Raw genomic sequence first — 19,332 nt, 5'->3', positions numbered from 1 at the left:
CACATCAGTTAGATTGTAGACTCCCACAGTAGGATTTCTTCCTTTCTATGGTTTTGAGTTTCGTATTTGTTGCCACTTCTTCTATCCTAGATAGTCTGTTTCTCCAGTGATTCAGTGGCTGCATGCACGGAGGGGAGGGAGCTCTGAATTCCTTGTACAGGCTGAGGCTGAGTTTACAAAGGTCATGTGAATTAATATGCCCTGTGGTTTTTAACACCTGCACCTATGATCTGCCACAGTGTAATGGGAGATGGCAGGAGTGCAGCAGGCTTTGACAGTATGTCTGCATTTATACTCCATTACTGTTTCAGGGTACTGGGAGGGGGTGGTTTGTGGAAGTATTGCTTTTATCTTTGCTTTTGACATTCTAAGAAGAGTTCCGTGTTCTGGTCCACATACCCAGGAGGGAAGAAGGGACTTGGGACTGTTGTTGTCTGCCTCTCCCCAGTCAGCACTGTAGGCATGTCCCTGCTTATCTGATACTTTTGCATCTGGGCACAGATTTCTGTCACCTGTTTTTCAAAGAGTGGCAGGCTTCCAGTCCTGAACACAATTACTCAAGGTAAACAGGTACAGGCCTTTAACGTAGTTGCTTTTTAAATCAGTTAATCCCTTTAGCTTGCATTGGTAAATCGCTGAGTTAAGATCAACTGGTCAAATGCATGTTCAGTCAGATTAGGGGTGTTTACATGAGCAGTTTGTATCAGTTTCACTTAGTCTGTGCAGTCAAACCAGTAAAGCCTTTTTCTGTGCAGGTGAAGCTTTTTGAAAAAAGTGATTGGATTTGCTTGCCAGGTTCAGGCTCTGTAGTGGAGTTATCGCAGTATAGTAAAGGTGCTTTTCAACATGGTTTCCAGAAAGGGTGTCCTCAGAAGGTTGGTAGTGAACCTATTTCCTGAGGGTGGCATAATGGTCATTCCCATAGTTGTGACGCTGGCATTACATTTCCTGCTGTAGGTGAGGGGTGGATTTGTCATCCTCATCTTTGATACATCATTGGTCTTTGGCTACTGATATTAATAGGAAAATTCAGTGTTTTGCAGTCTGTGCTAATTAATTGTATCAAAATGGTCTTCTACAGTTTTCTATGCGCTCTGCAGTACATGCCACAAAATCCAGGGCAGCTTGGCAGCAGTGAGCTATTTGTTACTGGAAACAAATTTAACAAATGCTACTGGTTGTGAAGTATGGAGTTTCCCTCTTACACACTTGGAAAGGTCAGGGCTGAAGTCCCCTGGTGGTGTTAGCAGAAAGGAAGACTTGACATGCTTTGATTAAATATTTTGGCAATAAAAAGACAGTTTTGCACCTGCATGTGCTAATCTTGTACCTTTTGCCACAGTTTGTTAAAATGTTGTGTTTCAAAACATGGATTATTAAAAGGGACAATTGACTTTTTTTTTTAATAAGGAAACAAAACCTTGATTCTTGCTTGTGATGCAGCTTGTTAATAGATTTCAGGATTGAATAGTCTCAGTAGTTGAACTCTTGCCTCTTTTCCATCTGTGTTTTTTCCACAGGTACTTCCTTTCTGACTTTCAGTAGCAGAGAGAAACTGAAGAGCTAGAGACACCTGTGGCCCCTTGCTTGGCACTTACAATGCTGCAGCGATGAAATTATCGTGAGCCCTTCCTGTGTGGCCTCCATGGGTCCCACTCAACTCAGCACACAAGATCATGGGAAGAGGGTGGCAAGCGTATTTGAGATGGAGGAGGAAGGGCTTTCGCTCTTCCCTGGCTCAGAGAATCCCCCTGAGCATGCAGGTATGGAAAAATTATTGCGAAATCCATGCAAACTAAAGGCTTTCCATTCTTTCAGCTGCAAGTAGAAGTGAGACTTGGCAAAATTGTAGGGTGCAATTCTCCTCTGCTTGATGCACTGAGAGAGCATGTCTGAAAATAAGAATGACTTACTGATAGTTGAAGATGACTGGGTTTATCCAGGTGATAAATGAGTTGAATATTTCACATTTGATCTTTTGAAAAATTAATTTATTTTTGTTAGCCATATCAAAAGCTGATGAACAATAAAGCTTTACTACAGGGGACAGCTGAAGAGGGGTTAGTGATGCAAAGAAGTAAGTTCTTGCACATTTATAGAATGGTTTGTTTTGGAAGAGAACTTAAAGATCATCTAGTTCCAAGCCCCCCCCATGCCATGGGCAGGGCCACCTTCCACTACACAAGGTTGCTCAAAGCCTCATCCACCCTGGCCTTGAAGAGTCCCAGGAATGAGGCATCCACAGCTTCCCTGGGCAACCTGTGCCAGTGTCTCACCACTCTCGCTGTAAATTCATGTAAGTTCCTAAAATGGATTAATTTAATGGAAAGACAGTAGAAGTTTCTTCTATGCATTTCTGAGGTTAGAAGAGAGTAGGACTGAGATTTTGCATTTATAATTGCTGCTGACGCACACAATCCTACACTTTTAAACTGTAAGAAGACGTAGTAAAAAAAGTCTAACAGTAAAAAAAGAAAAGCTCAAGTGAGGTGTCCAGCAGAAGATCAGCAACTTAATGAAAATAGGACAAATTAAGGTATTTGTTGAACAGTGAGGCAATGGACAATCCCTGATATAAAAAGGTGATCTAAACATTGAATGAGGGCTCATCAGTAGAGTAGAAACAAAGACAGTAGTTGAAAGTTGAAGAGATATTATTTGATAGAGGTCCATAGAACAAATGTGAGGACAGGAAAAGAAAAGAATTGATAAATTCCTTACAAAATGAAAGAAAAGAAGCCACAAAATGTGGAAAAAGTTATGAAGTAGGCAGTCTATCAAAGAAGGAGGATCCTAATGATACTTAAATGTACAGAGATGGCAGTCACGCTTGATACAGCTCACATTTCTGTGTTATCTTTGACTACAGAAAATTACAATAATCAGCTATATAGCTAAAATGGTTAGTGTTCAGAGGTGGAAAATAATTTGCACAAATCAAAGAATAAGCTTATCTGTCTCAATAAAACATGATAATCAGATATTTCTGTAACATCTTAAAGACAGCTAAGGAATCTACAAGATAGACCCATCTTGTGGAAGTAATTGGATTACTCAGAAATACATTAACATAATTTTTAATATATATGCAATGGCATAATAACTAATTTGAAATAACTGTAGGCATTGCATAATTTCCTCCTGGTAATAGATTTTGTGAAGAGAAATACAGTAGAACAAGAGAGGGTAATATCAGAGACTTAACCTTTTGAGTGACATTTTGCTGCTGTCCAATCTGCAATGAGAAGTACAGGCTGAAAGGAATGACCTCCAGACCTCTGCAAAGTCAGTGGGATTGAAAATCAACACCAAGATACTTAAGACTGAAAACCCATACGTAGTGAAGAACACTAATAATACATTCTGAGACTGACCTAAGACTATTTACCATTTTGGGAACTCAAGCAGAATAGTGAGAAGAACAATATGTACAAAAATGAGACATGCCATTGTAACCCTGGTGCTGATCAGGAAAAGCAGCAGCCTTGTCCTGCAAACCAATCCCTATGAATTAACTCCAGTGTAAAGGCTTTCCAGGAATACCTAAACACAATCTGCAGACTTATCAAGACATGCTGCTGATAATCTTTATGAACAGCTGCCACAGAAGAATACATAGTATCTGACATACAGAAAAATACTTGCACTATGAGCTCTGCAGAAGGCCATGTCAGATGTCAACATGGCAAGAATTAAATGGAATTAAAGGAGAGATGGCTGTTAGGGAGAGAATACACAAGTGACATCAGGAAGCATTTGGCTGAAACACTTAAGGTGAGACACATTGGAGTAGACCGAAGATGTTTTCATCTTTGGAAATGCACTGCTAGAGACAAGATTAAGATCTGTCAGAATGACACAGAACAGGGAGCTGCTGCACAAGACCAAATTGTGAGGCAGTAGTGAAGGCCCTGTGTTTCAGACAGAACAACAAGGTTTAGTAAATGAACTGTCAGTATGAGTGTGCTTCAGTTTTAGGAGTGTAGAGAACTCTTCTTGAAGAAAAAACTATAGCTTCAGGTTCCAAAGATTCACAGAGCTTGTGCAGTGTTCTTCTTCCCTGTGTATTGCCCTGAACTCCATGAAGTTGCTGTCTCCAAGTGTTCCCGGTTACAGGGGTTGCCTATTCAATCTGCTTTTTTGTAGGGTCACGGTTTCAGCACTTGTTTTCTGCCACTCTTTTGACTGCTGAACCATTTCTCCTTTTCTTTGTGTGTGAATGTGGCAGTGACAGAAGTAAAAGAACTAGAGGTGAATTCTTAATAAAGATAACTTCTGCACAGTCTTTGATTTCAGCTCAACATTTTTGCAGCTCTTTCTCACGTTGCTAACTTAACTGTCACTCCTGCTGATGGAAAATGCTGAAGAACATCTGGCCTGAGTGTGTTTTAGCTCTTTCACCCTGTTTTGGAGGGGAAAAAGGGTGAAGCTACATCTCCTTATATAGCTGAGGTGAAACAGTTTGCATTATGTCAGCAGTTGGTTTGTTGCAGAAGGGGAGTCTGTGGAATGGGAGACTTGCTCTTTGCATCTGTGTGTTTGGGAGACAGTGGGTTTGAGTAGGGGTATCAGTTACTGTAAAGGAGTGGGGCAGTCAGCTGCAAACACCATGCTTCCCTCATGCGTCTGGGCTTTCTTTTTTTTTTTTTTTTTTTTTCCATTGGCACTGTTCATTTTGGTAGAAAATCCCCCCCTGAAGCGGAAGAAGGGCCCAGCCCCTAAGATGCTGGGAAACGAAGTGTGCAGCGTGTGTGGGGACAAGGCCTCCGGCTTCCACTACAACGTGCTGAGCTGTGAAGGCTGCAAGGGCTTCTTCCGCCGCAGCGTCATCAAGGGTGCGCAGTACGTCTGCAAGAACGGCGGCAAGTGCGAGATGGACATGTACATGCGGCGCAAGTGCCAGGAGTGCCGGCTGCGCAAGTGCCAGGAGGCGGGCATGCGGGAGCAGTGTGAGTGCCGGGAGTGGGGCCGGGCTGGGAACGAGGGCTGTGAGGAGAGGGGCAGGGAGTGCCTGGGGGCCGCGTGCGCGCCGTGTAGGCTGTGTGTGGAATGCATGTGGGAAGTGGCCGAGAGCAGGGATCACGTGGAGAGGTGAGACTGAGAGTGGAACAACACCCAGAGCCCAGGCCTGCTGTATTCCTTGAATGTGCCATTCTGAAGGAACTCGTGGAATATGACATCAGAAGAAAGACTCGCGACTAAGATTTACACATTCTTCAGTGCACTGTCAACTGGATCAGTAAACTCAGGCTTCTGACTGTCTTGTGATCAGGATTTTCAAGGCTGGTCACCGTGCTCCTTAAACAACAGGCACTTTCCTCTGCCTCATACTGTCAGCTCGTGCCAGAGGTCAAGGGCAGCACCACAGTACTGCAGCTGTGTTTGTGCAGGACTGATCTCACTGCTCCCATTAGTGAACTCTGCTGGTTTTCTCACACGAGCCATAAGGCTGCTGTTTCTGAATATCCAGCAATGGTCCTGCTCACATATCAGGAACAGCTCTTCTTGGCCAAGGCATCCAAGTTTCACCCTGTTGCTGGTCAAGACTGACCAAATGGATGGTTGTTTAATGTTAAATCTGTGTGAAGTCTTTTTTTCTGACATCCAGCACCCATAACAGTGTAGTTTGGAAACATTTTATAGAAATACTCTTGCTGAAAATAAGTCCCATTGAGTTGCACCGAGGAAACATGCTGTTCAGTTTTTTTTCAATGTGAAACATGGCACATGTGACACATGTAATCAGTACCTTTGTCACACTGGTTTGTATCAGCTTTGTGGATGCTGTCTTTGCCCCATTTCTCATTGCTCCTGAGAGCTACGAAACATGTATTTGAAAAGCTATGTAGCAAGGGTACCTGTCCACCTTGCTTTTGTTGCAGGTACATAGTAGAGAGCTTCAATGTGTCTGCATTTACTCATTGCCTTGTGTTGAAGACAGGTCAGGAAAATAAGGCTAAAAGGAATCTTCATGTTGTTATTAGCAAGTGCTAGGGAATTTTTGTTGACCCTGTAATCCCTCCTGCAAATTTACCTTATTAGTCTTGACAAAAACTGAGGACCTTTTCCTCCAGCTCTTTCACTTGGAAGGTCACTCTAGAACTTCCCTCACTAATTGCTGGCAACATTCTTCTAATTTCCAGACTAAAGTTATTAATGGCCAGTTTATTGTTCTTAAGCCAGTGTGAACCATGAGGTTTCATAGGTCCTTCATGCCAAACTGCGTAACTTGGATTGCTTTGGATTTAGCATGGGGTAGTAGCTTGCACGTAGGCAGTGTTCCACATAGAGTAGTATCTGGTAACATGTTACTCAGCTGTAAATTTTGTGTGCATCTGAGTGCCAAGGTGAGGGACTATAATCACTTGGATCAATTACTTCCCTTCTTATGCTGACACTGTGACTAACATTCTCTAATCTTACAGATCTCCCTTAATTTGGTAATTATATCGAATGTTTGGTGTTATCACTGTAATTTTTGCCCGTGTGTGTACCTGTGTATGCACCCTCCCTGTTGGAAGTCAGGGATAAAGATTACTCTCAGCTTGAATGAGCGATGTTCTTTGTCTTTTCCTCCAGTCCCATGAACTGTCCATTTCAGAATGCTCTTTCAGAGCAAAGATCCTTCAAGTTTAACATGATTCTTTTGAGACATGCACATAAATATTTGTTCAGTTTTGGGGCCTGCCTTCCTGTGTAGCAGCAATGTTTCCTCATTACCTCTACATAAAAAATGGCCAAAGAAACGTTATTTTTTAAAAATCTTTGTTCCTGAAGATAAGGTTTCTTTTCCAGTCAGTCCCTGTTCTTCTTTTTTGTTCCTTCATCACTAACTGACAAGATGATTCTCTTGAAGATACTATTTGAATCTGGGTATATCTGGTAGTTTCCTATTTATTTATTTATTTATTTTTGGATGCAGCTTCCAGATAGTTTTTGCAGCTTTGACTTGAAGATATAACAAACCTCCTCTACATCAAAATCAGTTAGTTCTTCAGTTAACTTATTTACAGGCCATTAACAAGTTTTTGTATTTAAATTAGCAAATGTGCAGTTGGTCCAATACAAATTTTCACGACACATGCCTCCGAGTTGTTTTATTCCTCACACTGTTACATCTAAATGGGATATCCTTTGACTTGACAACTGAAGAAGACTTCTAGCCCTGCTCCTGAAGGACTTGGAATCCTCAGTGCGTTTTATGCAATGTTTTTATTTCATTATTAATTTTGTGTAATGTTACTCCTCACCAGTCTGTTGCATATGGGCTTTCACTCTCGAACTCCATTCAGCACTTAGTCCTCAAGGGGAAGATGAAATGACACAAGCTGTTAATTTAGCAATATTTTTTAAAGCCACAACAGCAGATGGTACACAATGTACATAACATGGCATGTGAAGAGACCACCTGTTGGAATCAGTTATGACATTTCCATAGAATCACAGAATCGTTCTGGTTGGAAAAGACCTTCAAGATCACAGAGTCCAGCCATAACCTACCTACCAACCATTAACCTAACTCTGCTGAGTCTAGTGCTTAAACCAGTGTCCCTAAGCACCACATCTACAGGTCTTTTAAATACCTTCAGGGATGGTGATTCAACCACCTCCCTGGGCAGCCTAGTTCAGCATTTAATTGCCTTTTAAGTGAAGAAGTTTTTTCTAATATCCAATCTGAACCTCCCCTGGCACAACTTGAGGCCATTTTCTCTCATCCTATCACTTCTTATAAGGGAGAAGAGACTGAACCCCACCTTGCTACAACCTCCTTTCAGGTAGCTGTAGAGAGCCATAAGGTCTCTCCTCAGCCACCTGTTCCCCAAACTGAACAACCCCAGTTCTCTTAGCTGCTCTTCATAAGACTTGTTCTTCAGGCCCTTCATCAGCTTTGTTGCCCTTCTCTGGACATGCTCCAGCAACTCAGTGTCCTTCTTGTAGTGAGGGTCCCAAAACTGAACACTTTATTCAAAGTGAGGCCTCGCCAGTGCCAAGTACAGGGGGACAATCACTTCACTGCTCCTGCTGACCACAATATTTCTTGGCCACCTGGGCACACTGCTGGCTCATATTCAGCCAGCTATTGATCAACATCCCGAGGTCTTTCTCTGCTGGGTAGCTTTCCAGTCATTCTTCCCCAAGCCTGTTATTTTGGGGAATTGCTCAACTGGGAAAAGTCAGTATTGTCTATCTGAGATCTGCAGGGCATCTTGGAGGGACTTTCTGTCCTTTGTGAACACTTTGCATGACAATATGATTGAAAAAATAGTCAATGCAGTAATAATTGCCTGCTGTCTGTGTTGTATGTACTCTGATACCAGATACAGGCAGCTGTGACTTGTGCCTCCCCATCCATAGCATGTTCCCTGGTGCATGGGGTGTTTTCAGCATGCTCCTATCACTTGATTGATCTCTGGCTGTTTCTGATTTAGATGTTCTGTCTGAAGAACAGATCCGACTGAAGAAATTGAAGAAGCAGGAAGATGATCAGGCTCGGACAGTTGTGGTGCGTCCGAACCCTCCAAATCCGCCAAGTCCCTCCCACAAACTGACACCTGAACAGTTGACCATGATAAAAAAGCTTGTGGCTGCTCAGCAGCAGTGCAACCAGCGCTCGTTCACAGACAGACTCAAAGTGACGGTAAAAACCTTACCAGTTTTACTCAAAATAAGAAAAAGTCATGTTTGGAGAGTTGGGGTTGTGGGTAAATGATTCGGGAGAGCAGAGATACTTTAGACATTGCATCTGTGGGCTAAAGTTCTGTAAAGAACAGCAAGGGTTGATGCTGCAGTGTGTCTGTTTTTCTTCTTTGTTCACGTCTTCTTCTCATGTTTGTGCCCTGGCTGCATCTTTCATGTATATTTGTTGTCTCTTTGCCTTCCCGCAGCCGTGGCCCCAAGTTCCTGACCCTAATAACCGTGAAGCAAGGCAGCAGCGTTTTGCTCACTTCACAGAACTTGCAATTATCTCTGTGCAAGAAATTGTGGACTTTGCCAAGCAACTACCTGGCTTCCTGGAGCTGACCAGGGAAGATCAGATCGCTTTGTTGAAGACATCTACCATAGAGGTGAGAGTTTGGCTCCACCACAATACGTAGTAGCAGAGATGAAATAATTTGGGGTACCCACCTGGAGAACTGGTACCATCCCTTATTTTGGGATGGGATGCTGAAGGACCTCAACTATGGGACCATTTCTGCATAGGTAGGCTGTGCTGGCAAAAGGGCTGTGGAGGAGAGTGAGGCAAGAGCCTTGGTAGTGGTAAGCAGGTATTTCCCCCTTCCCAGAAGCAGACACTGGAAAGGATACTGCAGAATTTGCCTTGGAATTTTCAAGCACTCTGAGAGAAACTGCTTGAAGGGGTTTTGTTTGCCTTTTTTTTTTTTTTTCTAAATTTTATTTTTTATTCCAGAGATGCTCTAACACACAGCAAATTATCAATGTTGAAATGTTCTTTCCTGATCTCATACCAAGTATATCTATTTCGGGTTTCAGGTGATGTTGTTGGAGACATCTCGGCGCTACAATCCAGAGATTGAGAGCATCACCTTTCTTAAGGACCTGAGCTATAATCGGGATGATTTCGCCAAAGCAGGTGGTGCATTAGACAGGTGTTTCTTCCTTCCCTGTGTCTTGTGTTTTCCTTCTTAATCTGGGCTACTGGAAATAGTATGTGGGGGCTTAAAGCTGAACAGCAACAGACCAATAACACCACAAACCTTTTTTGCTTTTAACATGTGATGCTAGCTCAGTTAGTGTCTTTATTTTTTTAGGTGTGAACTTTCTTCTGAAGATTTGGACTTAAAGCATGAAAACCTTGTTATAAGAGTGCACCTAGGGCTAGAAGCTGGTGGAAACTTCCTTGCTGATAGCAATCTGATGTGGACGTGTGGTCTTAGTGCGATCACACAATCAATTAGTGCCATCACAACAAATGAAACACCAGTCTTCTCTCCTTTGCAAGTGTATCACTTGCTAATCTGGGTGCATGCTTTGAGTGATGACTTCAGTGCCATTACATTTCAGTTGATATGAAATCTGTTCTGTGCACTAAAGATCCCAAGAGAGTGCTTTACATGTGTCATTCACTCAGTATATGATGGTCTGTGGTGATGTGATTTCTGAAGTCTGTTTCTCCAGAGGCAATGAATGTCTGTAATTTCAGATGAAGGAACAGGAGGTGTATATCTTCAGCCTTTCTGAAAACAAGACTTTGGCTGTCCTTCATGTGTTTTTTTTGTTTGTTTTTTTTTTTTAATTCCTTGGGTAGCTATTTAACCATTTATATTTGAGATGGCTTTTATATACAACTTTCTTCTTTGACACTCTTCCTTATGACCTTTACTTCAGGTTATTAGGAAAGGAAAAAGCAGGCAGCTAGAAAGATTCCTTCTTTCTTGTTCATCCATCTCTGATGCAGTTGTATTGCAGGAAATGAGAAACTTGAATCTTGTTTTTGGGGAAAGGCTTGAAGTTTTCAGCGTGATTGTATAGCACATAGCACAAAGAGATGTGATTTGATAGTGGCCTCTGTGTGTTATGACAATAAACATCTGTGTATTTCTGCCTGACTGCATTGATCAAAGGAAGTGATTGGAAGCCTAAGTCAGGCTCTGCCTCAGCTCTCCCAGCTTTTTGAGCTGAAGGAAATGGCATAGTTCAGACTTCTTGAAACTATATGTTTTTAGCTCAGAGTTCAGATTAATCTGGAGCATGGGATTAAAGTTTTCTTTGAAAGCAAGAGGGCTGCTGGGTTTGAAGGAGGTGATGGCATGAGAGTGGAAAGTGTAGATGTACACTTTGGAATTTTGATGGACTTACTGATAGTTGATGTTGTGTTCCTTTAGCTGTTGCCTAGTGATTTGCTGTGGGGTATTTAAGGCTCTAAGAAAACCCAGAAAAAGCATCATTTTACAGCTAGAGCTGAACCCCTTAGCCACTCTTGCTGGTGCTAACCAGTAGTGGTGGGATGTAAAGGGAGATTTCCACCACACTTGGAACATAATGTGAGGGTTTTACCTGCCTGCCTGTCTTCCCCGCTCCCTGGCCTGCTGCTGTGGTTTTCTGTGAGAGGGAAAGAAAGAAGACAATTTTCATTGCTTCACCTTGTTCTCTTCTGTTTGTTGCAGGTCTGCAGCTTGAGTTCATTAACCCCATCTTTGAGTTCTCAAAGGGAATGAATGAGCTACAGCTCAATGATGCTGAATATGCACTTTTAATCGCCATCAACATTTTCTCTGCAGGTAAAAGGCCAGGGAGATCTGAAGACCTGCAGTAGTGAGTCAGAGGACTGAGAAAGTGCAGTTAAGGAAGGTCACAAGCTGAAGAGGAGTAATAAATAGAGGGTGTATAGTGTCTAGTGATGAAAGAAGCATGTTGCTACATCTGCTTAAGGATATTAATTATATACTGAATTTTCTAGTGCCACCTCCAGAGGAAATCAGATTCCCATTGCTGGAAAAGCGTATAAAAAAATAATCAGCCAACATTTATCTTCCTTATTTAGAAACTGCTCTTTCACTGTTCCCTGAATGGAGTTGGCACCTCTCTGGTGTGGTGCGTGTCACGCGGCTGGAGGGACATCTAGTGGTAGAGTGTTGCGAGGACCAGTGTCGCTCTGGGCCAGGACAGGCCTGTGCAGAGAAGCCACTTCTACTCTTTACTTGTGCTTGCTGTCTTGTGACTTGAAAGATGGCTCAGCTGCTGGAGAGACTTTCCCGTTCCCTCCTGAATGGACAGCTTGTCATCTTTGCTGGAACAGGAATGTGAGACCAAATGCATTTAGTTAGCACTTAGTAGTGCTAACCTTCCACCTTTATAGGAGTCAGATCAGACTCACCATGTGCAGTAGGCATGACTGAGGAAGAACAGTTACAGAAAACTGATATAGCTGCTGCAGTCATGGATGACTGTCCCAGCTGTGCTAGGTGAATGCTAGATGACATTTTGGGGAGAGACCATACCAAGGGACTGGGGTTAGGCAGGGATGTCAAATCCAGGGAAGGTGCCTGTGGCAACTTGCTGACTTCTAACCTGCTTTTTGGCAGACCGACCAAATGTACAGGACCAGTCCCTGGTGGAGAGACTGCAGCACACCTATGTGGAAGCCCTTCATTCTTATATTTGCATCAACAGACCAAATGTAAGTGCCTGACCAGATCATTCCCAGTGATGACACACACTGATTTTGTGTTTAAGTTCCTGCAGTACTGTCTGTGACAGGTCTCTGGCTGCCTGTACTGTCATCCTCTTCCCTTCTGCAGCTGTTTGGTAGCAGCTGTAGATGCAGGATGCAGCCTGCTGTCCTATATCATGTTCCACAGTTCAGCCAGCAGGGAAAGTCTGGAGTTTTGGGATGTGGTGTACTATTCATGTTCCTCCACACTGCTCCCTCCTGGGCAACGTTTGGTTTAGAGGAAGTCAGGGTTGTGGTTTCAGTGCACCATCTGGTGTGGTAACTTGGTTTTGAGCAAAGTGTTGTGTGAATTTACTAACAGCTGTCTGTTTGTCTGGCTCTGCAGGACCGCCTGATGTTTCCACGGATGTTAATGAAGCTGGTCAGTCTTCGGACGCTAAGTAGTGTCCACTCTGAACAGGTGTTTGCCCTTCGGCTGCAGGACAAGAAACTCCCTCCCCTGCTCTCAGAAATCTGGGATGTGCATGAGTGACCACCTGCTCCCAGGGCACTGATATGCTGACTTAATGCCATCTCCCAGCCTTTGCTAACAAGAAGCCAGCCTCCCCTCTCTAGAGCACTGAACTCTAGGCTAGGCAGTGCAGGGATTGATGAGCCTGGGGTTTCAATGTTGTCATGAGACTGTGTAGGAGGCAGCTGGGGTAGATCTGATGGGGGGGGCTGGTTTCAATGTAGTGCCCATATCCCAAAAGAATAGCATGAAACATCTGAAAACGGTAGAAATGAAGACCTTCCCCCCACACACAGACACCTCTTTCTTCAGAGTCTTTCCCTTCTCTAAGCATGTCCTGAGGGCCTGCCCACTGATCCTCTCCTCTCGTTGATTATGAAAAGGAATTTGCAGGAACTTGCCAAACCCTCTCTATAGAGAGTAACCCAGCTCAAAAGGCTTCTGCAGGGTCACCAGTGTACCTGGATCTGAGGAGCTCAGGGAAGTCAATGTGGATGTTCTAGGGGTTTCACTGGGTTTCCTATAAATAAAATCTATTGTATGTGCTGCCCTTTACAGCAATTCCAAGAGAAGTAGCTGTTATTTCTTTGAGACTTCATCTCTAGAGGTGCCCTTTCATTCTGGCCCTCCTTTGGAAAAAGGATTCTTCTAATTTTGTAGTGCCCTTTGTCTAACAGGGAGGCCCTCTGGGTAGGGAACATTTGTGCATCAGAAAGATACCAGGCATTAAGTAGTGGATTTCTAAAATGTAATACATCACAGTTTTATCTCATGGAGGTTCTCAGCCAGCTCACTTCACCTTTGATTTGCTAACAGCTGGAAAACTTCAGTTCAAAACACATCAAAGCATAGATTTTATCTTTAGGCGTGGAATAGAAGAAAGTGGAAGGGACTGGTACCTAGGCAAGGTAGGTGTGGTGAAAGGATCTCAAAAACTTCCAAGAATTTGGAGCATGTTGTATGTGTTCCAAGGTGGCTGTGAAGATGTATCAGCCAAGGAATGAGGACACATTGCATCTAGTGAAATATGTGGGCATTGCGTAAGGTATTGGCTGCACAACTCTCAGATCATGAGCTGCAGGAATATTGAGTGTAATCAGATCCACTTGTGTCTTCTTCCTTTTGCCAAAGTCTTTCCAAGGAACTTACTCAAGGTTTTAGTGATGGTCATGGGAAATGGAGGTCCCTCCTGTATGAGGAGTGCCAGCTGCTTTAGAAGGACACTTGGATCTTGTATCCTTTCTTCACTTTGGGCACTGTGAGATCCACACTGGATTTATGCCCCATAAGTATTCTAGGATTTACAGCAATATTTTATCTGACAGAAGAGAACTATGCTGTTGTAACACATGTTCCTTATTTTCCAAGAAACAACATCTTATGGCTGATCTCAGAGATGTAACCTTAAGTATCCTGGTAGCTTGGTCTCATGAGTCTTCTCTGTCATAGGGGTCTATGTTGCTTGCCCGGTGAGCATCCCAAGAGCCTAGGTTCACATGGCTCATGTTTGTTTGTTTTTTGGTTTTGTTTTTGGCTGTGTATCTGAGCGCTATGCCCGTGGTGAGGGTATCGTGTCCATTTTGCACTTGAGGTTGGTCCCCTGCCACTGGCCTTCACTCTGCACCTTTGTAAAGCACTTGTAACAATCTGTAAAATAATCTGTTGTTTTTTATAACTCATTGCAATTGCAAAAATTCTTGTTTAAATCTGTATTTTTAACTAATCTGTTTGAGAAATGTTAATGTTTATATAAAAGAATAAAGCCTAATACAGGATTTTGACATTCTCTGATGTACTGTTATTGGAGTGGAGGAGGGTGGAATAAATTTTTGATGTAACATGCTCTAGGCTGGTATGAAAGTGAGTATATAGGTTGGTGTGAAGCAAGAAGCAGTGAAAAAGAAATAGCAGTGCAAACCCTGGCAGTTATTTTGGACCTCTACTATTGAGATTGTAGCTGGCTATGCACCTTGCTGTGTGTCAGAGCTGGCAGGTAGGTGAGGTGGATTAAGTGCATGTTGTGAAGACTATGGATTATTCATACGTGCCTCACGGTGATTTGTACAGCTACGTTCAGAATCTAGCCCTTTTATCCCATGTGCTCTACTCCATTTTCTGCATCTCGTGGGTCACCAAAGTTGAAACAGGAGTCAGTGTGCCTCTGGCTGTTGAGCAGATTTCAGCAGGATCCTAGCTGATACCTGGTATGAATGCATCAGAAATGATCAGCATAGGAGAAGCAACAGGAATAGCTGTCCATCCAAAGGGAAGGGGAGAAGGGGAGAAGCAGAGATCTGTCCAGCATCAGCTGCATCCCAAGCACTTGGGCATCCCTTAACCACGATGGGGCAGGGAAGGCTCCACACTTTTCTGCTGAACTCTGCATTACTTGACAGTATAAAATTTTAATTGGAAAACTTAAATCAGAGGAAGAAGGAACAGGAGAAGGCTTATAGGAGGCTGCAGAAGGGTATGGGGTGAGAATAACAAGCAGAGCTCAAGAGCTTAAGCCAGCCCTAGGTGTATTAGAGGGCAGCTGGGCCCTACTCCAAGGATTTACTAAAGAATGAGGCTGTCAGCAGTCAGAGACAGTGGCAATGAAGCCACAGCTTCATTTCTTAATTTTTAGCTGCTTCTCAGTTTTATCAATTTGAAGAGAAAAAGCATATGTGAATTGGAGGGATTTTCAAGGTACGACCCATAATGTTGCTGCTGAAGGCAGAGGTGAAAAGTGATTCTCCTGAGCTCTGGCTTTTCCCATCTCTTCCCATTATTGTGCAATCAAATATAAGCTGCTTGTTTATGTATGCTCCTTGCTTACGTAGTCACATTCTATCTTTTTTAAAGAGCAAATTGGTACAGAACTAGATTTTTAGTTTTATAGCAGCTTCCCAGGTTAGCCCAGGGAGATCCAGTGAGTGGGTGCAGGGGAAGAACTTTCCTTGAGCTCAGTGGCCCTTTGTTCTTAGGAATTTGCAAAATGCTACCGAGACTTGAGGCCCAGTCCTGCAGCTCTAAGTTTCTGTTTCAAATTATTCATTTTGCTAACTTGGCCACTGGAGAAATCCTGGGGGGCTTGAGCTACAGCCGGGGGCCGTGTTCCGAGGGGCTGTTCCCTAATGCAGCAGCTGTGCTTGCTCGATATATTCAGATCAGCAGGGGCAAGAAGATGGACACGTTTCTGAAATCCCAATTCCTCGACAACGGGCAGAGTGTAGATATGGAATATCGGATCAAGTATTTAACAGGTTTGCACCTTTTAAAAAACCAAACCAAACACTGGGATAATGGTGATAGCTATGGTTGCATTTTGGGTTTATTTTAGTAATTCTGGTTTTGTTGATAAACGGATTTTGTTGTGCAGCGTACTGGGTTTACAGGAGCTTGGGAGTAATTTTAAAAAGCTTGATCTCAAGCTTTTTATAACCAAATTATCTGGTAATCTCACGAGGGCAGCGGCAGCCCGGCAGGTGAGCAGCCCGGCAGGTGAGCAGCCCGGCAGGCGCGGGACGGGGGCTCTGAGCACCGCATCTCCCCGCGGTGACAGCGGCGCTTCCCCGCCCGCCGGCCTCGCCTGCCGGGAGCGGCGCCTTCCGCTGGTCGGGAGGCGGCTCGGGAGCAGGAACTGGGCGCTTCGCGCGGCAGCAAGGCTGGAATAACACGACACCAGCCCAGCGCACCCTCGCTCGGACGCGGCCCGGTGCGGAGCTCCCTGCCCGCGCAGCCCCGCTCCCCCCGCGCCACCGCGCGCCCCTCCCGCCGGCGGCCCCGCCCCGCCCCGCTGCCCTGGGCGCGGGAGCGGCAGCGCCCCCTGCGGGCGGCGGGCGGGGCGGCTCCCCCCGCGCTCCGTGCGAGTGGTTCGCTCCTCCCCCCCCCCCCGCGGGTGGCGCGTCCTGCCCCCGGCGCTGGATGCGGAACCGGGCGCGGGGCCGGCGGGGCAGGTGAGCGGGGCAGGTGAGCGGGGCCGCGGCCGGGCGGGGCCCGTGCGGGACGGCGCGCACATGGCAGAAGCAGCGAGCCTGCCCCGGCGTGGCTACGCGTGGGTCGGGCGGGAGAGCCCCGGCGGCCGGCGCTGCCCCAGGTGATCCGCAGTCGGGCAGCTGGCGGCAGGGGCTCCCTGCCCGCCCCCGGCTTTGCCCCCGCCGCCTGGCCGGGTGCTGGGGTGATGCTCGGGCGCTGCCAGCCCTTCCGCAAGGTCACTGCAGGGTGGCCCTTGGCTCCTGGGAGCGGGCCGGCCGAGCGCTGCTCCATCCCCGCGGGGTCTGGCTGCGGGGTGCGCGGCGCCGCTCGCCTCGCTGGCTGCGGTGCGGTGCTGTCCCCGCGGGGCTCTGCCGGCAGCCGGTCCCCGGGCGGGAACGGGCAGCAGCCCCTGGGGGGTTGGGTTGCGGGTTTCCAGCGCTGCAGGGGCGCGGGGCGCGGCGGGGCTGGCCGGCCCTGGCCGTGGCGGTGCGGGCGGCCCGGGAGGGGGCTCGGGCGGCGGCGGGTGCGGGGGCAGAGCGGGGCTCGCCGGGCGGGAGCCGGGATCCGGCCTCCCCGCCGCTTTTCCTCGCTCCCTGCCAGGAGGAAGCGGACAGAAGTCCGCTGGTCTCTTTTGGAGGGATTGGAGGTGGCAGCTTGGTGAAGGGACTGCTGCAGTAATGTGACTGGGAAGGTGCTTTTACTCCTCGGTTTGTAAACAGCAGATCCTGTTACTCCCTAAGATAATAGAATAGGAAATCCACTTTATACTAGGCAATTTCTAATGAAGTGACCTATAAATCAAGAGCCTTTTCCCTTAGAAATGGGTGTCACGACCTTGCTGTGTTGCTCACTTTTATTTTCAGGAGGGGGAGGGAAAGAAAGCTTGGCCTGCATTATTGTTTGTCTGGAGTAATGATAAAGAAGTGCTTAGAGAAGTGATAAGGCTTGGAGGAAACTGATTTGTTGTCTTGCTTTCTTCTCTCCCTTTTCCCCCTGAACTTGCCCCTATACTATGCTGTTTTCAGATCTACACAAATTGACATACATTACAGATTTTAAGTCCTATGTAGATAGGATAGAACTGTGAATCTGGCAATACGTTGTGCTTTCCCTGGGCAAGCCAGCCATTTTCTCTACAGTCAGTGCAACTCTGGGTCAGCATTTCTGTTGGCATGCTCTCAAGTGTCCTTGCTGTGCTCTCTGCAGCATCACTTATCTGCAAAAAGGATGTTACTGCTAGGCAGAAGCGAGGCAGGGAATATATATAGTGGTGTCCTGAGGGTCACATAACCAAACCAAAGTCATCTGGATATAGATTATTTGGGAAGTGTCTGCATTTTTTTATTTCATTCTGCTTGAACCTTGGGAACTGTTTTGAATGGGCACAAGAAGTACTTGCTGTTTTCAGCACTAATGAAAATCTGCAATCCTGACACATCAGAGAGGAGACATCTAACATAGCTAAAATGCAGTTTTTGCAGGATCTAATCTGGCCATCCTCTCGTAGCCTGTTATGTAACACTGAACCCATCAGTCATTCTAGCTATAAAATAGTTATTTTGCTTGACTGTTGCATTGTTAGGAAATCCATAGCTCTTGTACCAAATTTAATACAGTCTGGAACTAATGATAAGATTATTAAGCATCTTACTGTGTATTAAAAAAAAACCACAAAATCATCAGCAAGTCTCTAGAACACTCTTGTTTGGAAATCTTGCCTGCACTAAAAGATCTCGTATGTGCTATCCAGTGGTCCTGCAGTTATCTTGCAAGTCTGGGCTTCAGCGATTTTATCAGATTAGCAGCTTTCAAGCTGTCAGTTTCAGAGTCCTGTAACGTTAGTTTCCACATCATTACTACTTTTAAAACAGTTCTAGGTTTACTGGGTGGACAAAAAGGAAAATAATGTCCACACTGAAGGAATGCTGTCCATACAAAATGTGCAACATGGCCGAGATGTATTTTGATGCTGATACATGCCAAAGCTGTGAATGGTGTTGAACCAAAGGCTGGGTAGCAGCTGGCAAAAAAATAGGTCTTCTAATTTGAAGTTTTCATGGAAAAACATAAATAAATGTTCTAGAAGGCAAGCCTCTTCTTGAACCTTGATACTATTCTGTAACTCTTTGGAAAGCAGATGAGGTATCCAGAAGGATTTTCAAGATGGAAAAGTTTCAAAGGATTTTTGGCAGCCTTGCCTATCTAGCCAAAGTAGCTTTTCAGTTTTTAGAGTATCAGGACTGATGGGTCAGTAAAAATGGTAGAGGCATTAGTGTGTCTCAGGTCTTACTAAAACATTTGTTCATATCTTCCTACGTTAATATTGGCCTTGATTTTGTCTGGCTTGGGGCGAGAGGCACTGAGGCTTATCATTTATAGCTCCTTCCTTCTAACCTCAAGCCATATCAAATATTTAATTTATGTATAGACAGGATATACTAGAGGTACCTCTGGAAAGGTGTTCAGTCTGGTCTATTTAATATATTTTGCAGTGAGTTGCAAAACCAAAAATTAAAATTTCTGGTGTTAAATTAGCAAGTTACAAGGACTGCTGAATTTTAAGAGAATTAATCTCTTCACAGCACTTGAGCTAATAGATTTTCTCTGATGCTTCTTCCCCGATAAATTTGTTAGATAAATTACTTTTTTTTTTTTTTGAAAATTACAGTTAGAGATTTAGTGCATGGGAGTGCATAACAAATGATGTAAAATTTAGTGACTTGGCTGT

At 44.9% G+C, this 19,332-nt stretch overlaps 2 protein-coding genes across 30 annotated transcripts in view; both read left to right on the top strand.

Annotated features, from left to right (window-relative positions):
- Positions 1-14,419, top strand: part of NR1H3 (nuclear receptor subfamily 1 group H member 3) — a 30,000-nt gene extending 15,581 nt beyond the window's left edge. For all 4 annotated transcript variants that reach the window (XM_051622004.1, XM_051622005.1, XM_051622007.1 and 1 more), the window contains 8 exons: positions 1,521-1,763; positions 4,683-4,949; positions 8,430-8,638; positions 8,886-9,065; positions 9,493-9,592; positions 11,127-11,240; positions 12,045-12,139; positions 12,519-14,419. In XM_051622004.1, coding sequence (XP_051477964.1) covers positions 1,646-1,763; positions 4,683-4,949; positions 8,430-8,638; positions 8,886-9,065; positions 9,493-9,592; positions 11,127-11,240; positions 12,045-12,139; positions 12,519-12,665 — 1,230 coding nt within the window. In that variant the 5' untranslated portion in view covers positions 1,521-1,645 and the 3' untranslated portion in view covers positions 12,666-14,419. The remainder of the gene's footprint in view (positions 1-1,520; positions 1,764-4,682; positions 4,950-8,429; positions 8,639-8,885; positions 9,066-9,492; positions 9,593-11,126; positions 11,241-12,044; positions 12,140-12,518) is intronic.
- A 2,126-nt stretch (positions 14,420-16,545) lies between these two features.
- Positions 16,546-19,332, top strand: part of MADD (MAP kinase activating death domain) — a 74,525-nt gene continuing 71,738 nt past the window's right edge. For 24 of the 26 annotated variants that reach the window (XM_051622478.1, XM_051622491.1, XM_051622488.1 and 21 more), the window contains exon 1: positions 16,546-16,585. The gene's annotated coding sequence lies outside the window, so the exon portion shown is untranslated. Of the gene's footprint in view, positions 16,599-16,708; positions 16,726-19,332 lie in introns of those variants that run through there. The other 2 variants (XM_051622466.1, XM_051622467.1) reach the window with 2 other exon arrangements.

The sequence above is a fragment of the Apus apus genome, chromosome 5 (assembly GCF_020740795.1).
Source record: "Apus apus isolate bApuApu2 chromosome 5, bApuApu2.pri.cur, whole genome shotgun sequence".
NCBI classification, from domain to species: domain Eukaryota; kingdom Metazoa; phylum Chordata; class Aves; order Apodiformes; family Apodidae; genus Apus; species Apus apus.
This window is presented reverse-complemented; position numbering and strand designations above follow the sequence as displayed.